Below are 12226 nucleotides of genomic sequence, written 5' to 3'. Positions count from 1 at the left end.
TGAATGGACCCTTATTCCGCAGTTCCTTCCCATCATGCTCCAGGATGAAGTGCAGATTGCGGGCATGCTCAGTCCCGTCCCTTCGCAATCACTGATCCAAAATCTGCTCCTTTCCTAGGAATAACGTTTTATGCCTTCAAAACGGTCCGTGTTTCATTTGAAGAACAAATCCTCGCATTTGAAGAAATGGATTCTTATTACAAAGGTGGATATCCATATCGCATAACGGTAAGAGGGATGGCGGAACGCCGAACACCTTCAAGGGATATTATTTCCATCTTAAAGGGGTTGTCCCACAAAAAAAAAATCTACATTTTTCAAACTACCTAGATATTAACACTTTTGTAATTGCAGGTGAGTTATTCAATAAAATATGTCTGTATAGCGCCACCTGCTGTTTATTTTTTTTCCTTATTTCTCCGTCCACCACAGTAATGTCTTTGAGGTGGACACACATGCTCAGTTGCATCCTTCATATGCCATGAGGTGTATCTATTGTTAGAAGCAGGGCCAGTTACAGTGAGAGAGCTGCAGAAGAAAGGACACACCCACTGAGCTGTGATAGTGAGAGAGCTGCAGCAGAAAGGACACATCCACTGAGCTGAGATAGAGAGAGCTGCAGCAGGAAGGACACATCCACTGAGCTGTGATAGTGAGAGAGCTGCAGAAGAAAGGACACACCCACTGAGCTGTGATAGTGAGAGAGCTGCAGCAAAAAGGACACACCCACTAAGCTGTGATAGAGAGAGAGAGCTGCAGCAGAAAGGACACATGCACTGAGCTGTGATAGTGAGAGAGCTGCAGCAGAAAGAACACATCCACTGAGCTGTGATAGTGAGAGAGCTGCAGCAGAAAGGACACATCCACTGAGCTGTGATAGTGAGAGAGCTGCAGCAGAAGGAAAACACACTCTGAGAAAGGAGACACCTCCTTAAGCTGCCAGCTTGAAAAACTTGAAAAACTCAGTTGCAGAAATGCATGGAGATTTCTGGATCCATGTGAGGTACGGCGCTGGTTGTAGCTTTGTTAGAGATTGTCATGAACTATTTGATGTCTGGTTTTCATTTCTTTACATTAAGCATTGGACAACCCCTTTAAGCATCTATGGCATATCCACGGGTCCAACTTGCAAGCTGCCCTCTCCATTGATGTCTATGGGATTTATGGAAAGACCTGCATCTATCAGCCATCCATGGCATATCCAATAGACCTGGCATAAATGCTTAAGATGGGAATACCACTTTAAGGAGATTTCACTTTATTTGCATTTTCTATTTATTTGTTAATTAATAATATTTCAGTATTTACAGTTTTTTGCTGGATTTTGGACTATTTGAGACATCACAAATGGAACAGGATACCAGCAGTTACAAAATTAGGTTACTAATCATTTAATAATCATCATTTATGATCAGTAAAGTACTGAATATGATGATTCTGTAAGTGATCATAGGATAAAGTGGCGAAGGGGACCATTATGGGGTCAGAACAAGCTCTTGACTGTTAGATGAACATTATAACCACCAAACACTACATGCAGCAGCACATGGCTCAATGAGCAGAGACATACAAACACTGGAAACACAAATAAATCTGAATCGCATTACTGATTTACTTTTTGTTCGAAAATTAGAAGCTCTTTGTGCACAGTTTTGATCAAAATTGTGTTGAGCCCACCTACCAGCGACAAGGTGGCTTTAACAGAAGGGACCTACACTATCAAACTTGCCTCTCCTAGCCCTAAGCCTACAAAATTCTGGATAATGTAGAATTTAGCTACGTATGTTATACTCTAATTAAAAGCCCTAGGCAGGTAGACAGGAGTGCAAGGTCTAAACTGAGGCAGCCACCACCCAAATGTACAATGTTAGACTTGCACTTACAAGCAATCTTAAATAAAGTACAAGTGCAGGCTACCATGACCGCAGTGCAAAAGCAAACACTATATGCAGCAGCACACTGATGTGCACAAAGACGCATGCAAACACTGGAAAAATGGCTAAATCTGAATTGCATTACTGCTATACATACTGTATTAGAAGATCTTTGCACACATTGTGCTGGGTCCGTCTACCAGCGACAAGGTGGCTTCCAACAGACAGGACCTACATTATCAGAGTACAATAGAGTTGGATTCTACATTGACCTGAACTTTGTATGCTTAGGCCAAGGAGAGGCAGGTCTGATAGTGTAGGTCCCATCTGTTTGGAAGCCACCTTGTCTCTGGTAGATGGGCCCTACACAATTTTTTTTTTTACAATCTTTGTTTAGAAATTACTATAAAGACATCAGAGAAAACAGTAGAAATGCAAATTTATGTAGAGAGGTAAACCTCCAATAGTTAAAATATATAATGAAAGCTCTTATGTCCCGGAGGCTAGGCCTTGGCTTGACAAAGCACAATGGCACCCAAGCGAGAACAAGGTAATTGAAGTAACGAATCAAGATGAGCCTATATCCAATAGGAAGGATTAAAGGGTACCTAGCTAGTAGAATCTGAGGAGGCTATTGGAGCAGAGTTGCATAAGATAAATCCCCTAATAAGGTGAAAATACAAACCTAAAAAGAAAAGAAATAAATAAATACCAAATGATCCAGTCAGCTGGCCCACCCCCATGGTATGCAATAGTGGCAGTAGCGCTAAATAGAAAGAACATCATCTACGAAAAAAACAAAGGGTGTGAGTAGTAAGCGAAGAGGTACAGAACATGCAGTAGAGGGAACTCTACCCGGACCCTCCAGGGAGACCAGAGTGTGATGAATTGGGAGTACGGAGCTCCCAATGAGAAAGTTCCTCAAGGCGATGTAAATTTGTTCCATCTTGTCCACCCACGGCTCCACCTTGAGGGGGTCCGCCGCCAGCCCAAAAATGTGTGCAAAGAGTTTCTAATTTTCCAACCGTAAGTATTACAGTAATGCAGTTCAGATTTATCCATGTTTTCGTAGCGTGCACCTGCACTTTATTTCATATTGTCTAGAGGTGCATTGTAATTATGACCACAAATGCACCCTCACCCAGTGTCGGACTGGGGTGCCTAGGGCCCACCAGTAAAATTTATTTTGGGGGCCCACCATATGGATACATTCAAATATTACCTGCTCACACAGCAGGAGGATGCTACCAGATGATTGAATATGGGGGTCCCTGCAGAAGCTTTGAGAAGATAGATCTGGAGGAGAAGAGGACACTGGCAGTTTCCTCTGTAACTAGACGTCGTCTCAGCTTTGATCGTGTCTATAATAATAAACTGGGGAGTTTCTTTAATAATCTTTCAGGTTTTTATATGAACATAGGCTGGATTAGCAATATCTGTATGTAGTGCAGTAAGTCTATTGTGTTATGTGCCACTTGTGCAGGGGATGGGAGACTAGGGGCCCACCTTGCTCAGGGGCCCGCGGGGGGATTCACCTGTACCCCTGTCCGAGCCTGCCCTCACCACATCCTAAAACAGTGTCATGTGACTACATTATACTTGTGGTCATCTTTCATTAATCCATCTCTATGACTGGTACATTACTGATTACTGTGATTTTGTATGTGCTGATAGGATAAGGTGGTGAAGGGGGACAGTTATGGGGGTCAGAACAATCCCTTGATTAACTCCCTTGACTGTTAGCTGAAAGTTATGACCAACAATGCACCGTTCCTGGTTCCTACAATGGTATCATGTGACTTCATTTTACTTGTGGTCATCAATTTTCATCATTTATGATTAGTACATTGGTGATCATGGTGATTCTATACAGTAAGTTCTCATAGGATGAAGTGGTGAAGGGGGACTGTTATGGGGTCAGAACAACCCCTCTCTGTGCTGTACAACTGACCTTATTTTACTTGTGGTTATACAAAGACTCCACCAGTGGAACCTTGTTGTCCCAGTACAGACCTGCTAAGATGTACAACGTAGAGACAAAGACTCGAACAGTCACCATATGCCGAAGAGACCGTTTGAAGTCCACTCATAGGATATTTGTGTTTGGAGATATACAGATTGTGGTATGAGGTCACTTGATGTCGACATGACTGTAGCAGGTTGCTTCATGTTCATCTGATGCACCCTGCCCTTAAAGCTTATATAGTCTCATGATGAGTACTCTATAGACAGCGATGATGGGGATGATGTGATGAAGTAAAGTCCAAAATATTTTTCTATCGTAGCTAAAAGCGCAGGATCGGGATGGTGCCCCACTCCAGTTTGTAAATGCTTCTCTGGAAGTGAATTTTCAAAAAGATACGATCAACGTAGATGGAAAAACGGATAAAAAAGGAAAAGCACGCTTTACCCTGGACACATCTGGATGGAACGGGCAAGTCATGATCCGGGTGAGAGACCCTGAGTCTTCTTGTGTCATCTCTTAGTCTTATCTTTCTGTTCTGCATCTAAAAATATGTGTTCCTTTTACACTTGCCAACTTAAAGGGTAACTCTAGTGAATCCACAGTTCCCCAAGTGACTTCTCATCTGCAACCATCACGTTTAATGCTACTGCTGTCTCAGTAAAATATCAGGTTGAATGTGCTTGGGCCATAGCATAGCAACTCCCTGCAGTGGGCTGGAGCTTGCACGACATGCTGCGCGCTGCTGCACAGGGTGCAGCCTGTCCTCTCCTGTGCCTTAACCAAGTGTCCGACTCATTATTCAAAATAATATATTTTACTATTGTCTCTGATGGGTATATTGTAGTGCCACCTCACAATGTGATGCCTGAGCAAAACTTCATTGTTTTCCCTTATAACATGGTTATAAAGGAAAATAATAGTATTCTTAATACCGAATGCTTAGTAAAATGTGGCATGGGGGGTTAAAAAATAAAAAGAATTAACTCACTTGTTCGCGCAGCCGGCATCTTCTTCTTTCTTCTTCTTTCAGGACCTGCCAAAGGACCTTCGATGACGCAATCCACGTGGTGAGCGCGGTGACGTCAGCGCAGGTCCTGCTGAATGAAGATAAAAGATTACGTCATCAAAGGTCCTTTGGCAGGTTCTGAAAGAAGAAGAAAGAAGAAGATGCCGGCTGCGCGAACAAGTGAGTTAATTAATTTATTTTTTTAACCCCCCATGCCACATTTTACTAAGCATTCGGTATTAAGAATACTATTATTTTCCCTTATAACCATGTTATAAGGGAAAATAATACAGTAAATTGACTTTAATCAATTTACTAACATCATCTCCTAGAAAACATGCATGAAAATCGCACCGCATCCGCACTTGCCTGCGGATGCTTGCGATTTTCACGCACCCCCATTCATTTCTATGGGGCCTGCGTTGCGTGTAAACCGCAGAATATAGCGCATGCTGCGATTTTCACGCAAAGCACAAGTGATGCGTGAAAATCACCGCTCATCTGCACAGCCCTTTTGGAGTGAATTGGTCCGGATTCAGTGCGGGTGCGATGCGTTCACGTCACGCATCGCACCCGCGCGGAATTCTCGCCCATGTGAAAGGGGCCTTAGGGTACTTTCACGCTTGCAGCAGAGGATTCCGGCAGGACTGCACTGGACGCAAATGGATGCATTTGTGAGACGGATCCGTCTCACAAATGCATTGCAATACCCGATCCGTCTTTCCGGTAGTCATCTAGAAAAACGGATCCAGTATTTATTTTTTCTCATTTTTAAAGGTCTGCGCATGCGGATCTGTTTTGCCAGAACACTTCAATGGAAATTAATGCTAGAATGTCAAGTGTTCAGGATTTTTGGCCGGAGAGAAAACTGCGGCATGCTGCGGTATTTTCTCCGGCCAAAAAAACGTAAGAGGGACTGGACTGATGCATCCTGATGCATACTGAACGGATTGCTCTCCATTCAGAATGCATTAGGATAAAACGGATCAGTTATTTTCCGGTATTGAGCCCCTAGGACGGAACTCAATACCGGAAAACAAAAACGCTAGTGTGAAAGTACCCTCATATAATTCTATGCACTGCAACTCACTTCTACATGGGGAGACTTTTTTACTGTTCATCCTGATGTTCCTAAATCATAAATAGAATGCTAGATAAAAAAATACTCTGGCGCTCCTAGAGAGAGGACACTAGGTGAGAGAAAAGGAATGAGGAATGTAGCCAGAGATATTAGAACAGATTTAACCAAAATTGTGTCACTAGTGTCACCTTTGAAAACACTGTTATTGTACGTCCTCATTTTTAGGGAAACATCATCACTTCCTCTGCTGGGCAATTAGATGGAAGAATTTGGGGTCCAGTGCACTTCCTGCTCCCCTTTTACAGTACAGCGGAAAGCTTTCTAAGACTGCAGCCCTTCTCTGGGATCATTCCATGTAACAAGCGAATAAGGATACGAGTGGAATATGTTATATGCCCAAGTGACCTAATGAAAGACTACAAAAGTGTCAAATTCTATTATATTGTAAGTAAATTCCATCATGTTCCATAAAGGTGCACAAAATGTATCACACAGCCCTGTATAATATACCGTAATTAAAGGGCATCTGTCAGCAGTTTTGTACCTATGAAAATGACTGACCTGTAGCATATCCACTTGGCAGCTGAAGACATCTGTGGTGGTCCCATGTTCATATGTGCCCGCATTACTGAGAAAAATGATGTTTTATTATATACAAATTAGCCTCTAGGAGTAACGGGGGCGTTGTATAGTTGTTATATTCTTACATAGGAGCAGTATTATAGTAGTTATATTCTTGTACATAGGAGCAGTATTATAGTAGTTATATTCTTGTATATAGGAGGCAGTATTATAGTAGTTATATTCTTGTACATAGGAGGCAGTATTATAGCAGTTATATACTTGTACATAGGAGCAGTATTATAGTAGTTATATTCTTGTACATAGGAGCAGTATTATAGTAGTTATATTCTTGTACATAGGAGCAGTATTATAGTAGTTATATTCTTGTACATAGGAGGCAGTATTATAGTAGTTATATTCTTGTACATAGGAGCAGTATTATAGTAGTTATATTCTTGTACATAGGAGCAGTATTATAGTAGTTATATTCCTGTACATAGGAGGCAGTATTATAGTAGTTATATTCTTGTACATAGGAGCAGTATTATAGTAGTTATATTCTTGTACATAGGAGGCAGTATTATAGTAGTTATATTCTTGTACATAGGAGCAGTATTATAGTAGTTATATTCTTGTACATAGGAGGCAGTATTATAGTAGTTATATGCTTGTACATAGGAGGCAGTATTATAGTAGTTATATTCTTGTACATAGGAGACAGTATTATAGTAGTTATATTCTTGTACATAGGAGCAGTAGTATAGTAGTTATATTCTTGTACATAGGAGCAGTAGTATAGTAGGTATATTCTTGTACATAGGAGGCAGTATTATAGTAGTTATATTCCTGTACATAGGGGCAGTATTATAGTAGTTATATTCTTGTACATAGGAGGCAGTATTATAGTAGTTATATTCCTGTACATAGGAGCAGTATTATAGTAGTTATATTCTTGTACATAGGAGCAGTATTATAGTAGTTATATTCTTGTACATAGGAGCAGTATTATAGTAGTTATATTCTTGTACATAGGAGCAGTATTATAGTAGTTATATTCTTGTACATAGGAGCAGTATTATAGTAGTTATATTCTTGTACATAGGAGCAGTATTATAGTAGTTATATTCTTGTACATAGGAGCAGTATTATAGTAGTTATATTCTTGTACATAGGAGGCAGTATTATAGTAGTTATATTCTTGTACATAGGAGCAGTATTATAGTAGTTATATTCTTGTACATAGGAGCAGTATTATAGTAGTTATATTCCTGTACATAGGAGGCAGTATTATAGTAGTTATATTCTTGTACATAGGAGCAGTATTATAGTAGTTATATTCTTGTACATAGGAGGCAGTATTATAGTAGTTATATTCCTGTACATAGGGGCAGTATTATAGTAGTTATATTCTTGTACATAGGAGGCAGTATTATAGTAGTTATATGCTTGTACATAGGAGGCAGTATTATAGTAGTTATATTCTTGTACATAGGAGACAGTATTATAGTAGTTATATTCTTGTACATAGGAGCAGTAGTATAGTAGTTATATTCTTGTACATAGGAGCAGTATTATAGTAGGTATATTCTTGTACATAGGAGGCAGTATTATAGTAGTTATATTCCTGTACATAGGGGCAGTATTATAGTAGTTATATTCTTGTACATAGGAGGCAGTATTATAGTAGTTATATTCCTGTACATAGGAGCAGTATTATAGTAGTTATATTCTTGTACATAGGAGCAGTATTATAGTAGTTATATTCTTGTACATAGGAGCAGTATTATAGTAGTTATATTCTTGTACATAGGAGCAGTATTATAGTAGTTATATTCTTGTACATAGGAGCAGTATTATAGTAGTTATATTCTTGTACATAGGAGCAGTATTATAATAGTTATATTCTTGTACATAGGAGGCAGTATTATAGTAGTTATATTCTTGTACATAGGAGCAGTATTATAGTAGTTATATTCTTGTACATAGGAGCAGTATTATAGTAGTTATATTCTTGTACATAGGAGCAGTATTATAGTGGTTATATTCTTGTACAGAGGAGCAGTATTATAGTAGTTATATTCTTGTACATAGGAGCAGTATTATAGTAGTTATATTCTTGTACATAGGAGGCAGTATTATAGTAGTTATATTCTTGTACATAGGAGGCAGTATTATAGTAGTTATATTCTTGTACATAGGAGCAGTAGTATAGTAGTTATATTCTTGTACATAGGAGCAGTATTATAGTAGTTATATTCTTGTACATAGGAGCAGTATTATAGTAGTTATATTCTTGTACATAGGAGCCAGTATTATAGTAGTTATATTCTTGTACATAGGAGCAGTATTATAGTAGTAATATTCTTGTACATAGGAGCAGTATTATTGTAGTTATATTATTGTACATAGGAGCAGTATTATAGTAGTTATATTCTTGTACATAGGAGCAGTATTATAGTAGTTATATTCTTGTACATAGGAGCAGTATTATAGTAGTTATATTCTTGTACATAGGAGCAGTATTATAGTAGTTATATTCTTGTACATAGGAGCAGTATTACAGTAGTTTTATTCTGGTATATGGGAGCAGTATTATAGTAGTTATATTCTTGTACATAGGATCAGTATTATATTAGTTATATTCTTGTACATAGGAGCAGTATTATAGTAGTTATATTCTTGTACATAGGAGGCAGTATTATAGTAGTTATATTCTTGTACATAGGAGCAGTATTATAGTAGTTATATTCTTGTACTTAGGGGGTTATAATATAGTAGTTATATTCTTGTACATAGGAGCAGTATTATAGTAATTATATTCCTGTACATAGGAGCAGTATTATAGTAGTTATATTCTTGTACATAGGGGCAGTATTATAGTAGTTATATTCTTGTAGATAGGAGCAGTATTATAGTAGTTATATTCTTGTACATATGAGACAGTATTATAGTAGTTATATTCTTGTACATAGGATCAGTATTATATTAGTTATATTCTTGTACATAGGAGCAGTATTATAGTAGTTATATTCTTGTACATAGGAGCAGTATTATAGTAATTATATTCCTGTACATAGGAGCAGTATTATAGTAGTTATATTCTTGTACATAGGGGCAGTATTATAGTAGTTATATTCTTGTACATAGGGGCAGTATTATAGTAGTTATATTCTTGTACATAGTGGCAGTATTATAGTAGTTATATTCTTGTACATAGGAGCAGTATTATAGTAGTTATATTCTTGTACATAGGAGCAGTAGTATAGTAGTTATATTCTAGTACATAGGAGCAGTAGTATAGTAGGTATATTCTTGTACATAGGAGCAGTATTATAGTAGTTATATTCTTGTACATAGGATGCAGTATTATAGTAGTTATAGTCTTGTACATAGGAGGCAGTATTATAGTAGTTATATTCTTGTACATAGGAGGCAGTATTATAGTAGTTATATTCTTGTACATAGGAGCAGTATTATAGTAGTTATATTCTTGTACATAGGAGCAGTATTATAGTAGTTATATTCTTGTACATAGGAGCAGTATTATAGTAGTTATATTCTTGTACATAGAAGCAGTATTATAGTAGTTATATTCTTATACATAGGAGCAGTATTATAGTAGTTATATTCTTGTACATAGGAGCAGTATTATAGTAGTTATATTCTCGTACATAGGAGCAGTATTGTAGTAGTTATATTCTTTTACATAGGTGTAGTATTATGGTTGTTATTTTCTTACACATAGAAGCAGTATTATAATATTGCGGTACATAGGAGACGGTAAAATAGTACTTATAATCTTGTATATAGGGGCAGTATTTTAATTGTTTTATTAGTGTCCACAGAGGCAGTGGAATGGTATTTCTATATAAAATCTCTTTGGTCGCTGGGGGAAGGGCTGTAATCTATAACTTTCTGCCATTAATTTCCGCTATATTATAAAGCACACACTCTGCTGCGCTTTCTGTACAGACAATGCTGATTGATGTTTGTGCCTCTAATCAGGTCACCCACAGGAAAGTTGCTAGAATCAACAGATTGTTACGGCTGTTCTATACGTTGAAGGATTCTTCTAGCGTTTTCACTGTTTGCCTTGCAGGTTATAGGTACCGGTGGGATAATGCAACATGGAGAAGAATTAATCGTATTGGACAAAGAGACCTGTAAGTGTAGACAGCAAGGTAGCAGGTATTGGGTGTGTACATGTAATGACAATTCTTTTTCATTTGAAAACTACATTTTTATGAAGATGACAAAATATTTATGATCTATATATATAAAGAAGGACGTATATCTGTATGTATGTATTTTCCGCGATCACTCATGTATGTATTTTCAACGAAACTTGCTATACACATCCCTAGAAATCTTGTGGGGGTCTCGGCTCTCTAGGATGTACCGTTCCTGAGATATCCCCAAAAAATGACCTGCATTAGCCAATACAAGCCTGCAAGTCTTTCTTTTCATATATAGAGTTGAGCGAACACCTGGATGTTCGGGTTCGAGAAGTTCGGCCGAACTTCCCGGAAATGTTCGGGTTCGGGATCCGAACCCGATCCGAACTTCGTCCCGAACCCGAACCCCATTGAAGTCAATGGGGACCCGAACTTTTCGGCACTAAAAAGGCTGTAAAACAGCCCAGGAAAGAGCTAGAGGGCTGCAAAAGGCAGCAACATGTAGGTAAATCCCCTGCAAACAAATGTGGATAGGGAAATGAATTTAAATTAAAAAAAAAAAAATGACCCAATATCAATTGGACAGAGGTCCCATAGCAGAGAATCTGGTTTCACGTCAGCAGAGAATCAGTCTCTTCATGCCATAGCAAAGAATCTGGCTTCATGTCAGCACAGAATAAGTCTCTTCATGCCATAGCAGAGAATCTGGCTTCATGTCAGCGCAGAATCTGTCTTCATGTCATAGCAGAGAATCAAGCTTCACGTCACCCACCACTGGAACAGGCCACTGTCACACATTTAGGCCCAGGCACCCAGTCAGAGGAGAGAGGTCCCGTAACAGAGAATCTGGCTTGATGTCAGCACAGAATCTGTCTTCATGTCATAGCAGAGAATCAGGCTTCATGTCACCCACCACTGGAACAGGCCACTGTCACACATTTAGGCCCAGGCACCCAGGCAGAGGAGAGAGGTCCCGTAACAGAGAATCTGGCCTTATGTCAGCGCAGAATCAGTCTTCATGTCATAGCAGAGAATCAGGCTTCACGTCACCCACCACTGGAACAGGCCACTGTCACACATTTAGGCCCCGGCACCCAGACAGAGGAGAGCGGTCCCGTAACAGAGAATCTGGCCTTATGTCAGCGCAGAATCTGTATTCATGTCATAGCAGAGAATCAGGCTTCACGTCACCCACCACTGGAACAGGCCACTGTCACACATTTAGGCCCAGGCACCCAGGCAGAGGAGAGAGGTCCCGTAACAGAGAATCTGGCCTGATGTCAGCACAGAATCTGTCTTCATGTCATAGCAGAGAATCAGGCTTCACGTCACCCACCACTGGAACAGGCCACTGTCACACATTTAGGCCCAGGCACCCAGTCAGAGGAGAGAGGTCCCGTAACAGAGAATCTGGCCTTATGTCAACACAGAATCTGTCTTCATGTCATAGCAGAGAATCAGGCTTCACGTCACCCACCACTGGAACAGGCCACTGTCACACATTTAGGCCCAGTCACCCAGGCAGAGGAGAGAGGTCCCGTAACAGAGAATCTGGCCTTA

General features: G+C 39.3%; 1 protein-coding gene across 1 annotated transcript in view; it reads left to right on the top strand.

Moving 5' to 3' along the window:
- LOC121005467 (alpha-2-macroglobulin-like protein 1) overlaps positions 1-12226 on the top strand; it is a 288965-nt gene that overhangs the window by 48522 nt on the left and 228217 nt on the right. The window contains exons 10-13 of the mRNA XM_040438235.1: positions 119-228; positions 4160-4324; positions 6153-6371; positions 10591-10654. Coding sequence (XP_040294169.1) covers positions 119-228; positions 4160-4324; positions 6153-6371; positions 10591-10654 — 558 coding nt within the window. The remainder of the gene's footprint in view (positions 1-118; positions 229-4159; positions 4325-6152; positions 6372-10590; positions 10655-12226) is intronic.

This window comes from Bufo bufo, chromosome 6 (genome assembly GCF_905171765.1).
Source record: "Bufo bufo chromosome 6, aBufBuf1.1, whole genome shotgun sequence".
In the NCBI taxonomy this organism is placed as follows: Eukaryota; Metazoa; Chordata; class Amphibia; order Anura; family Bufonidae; genus Bufo; species Bufo bufo.
This window is presented reverse-complemented; position numbering and strand designations above follow the sequence as displayed.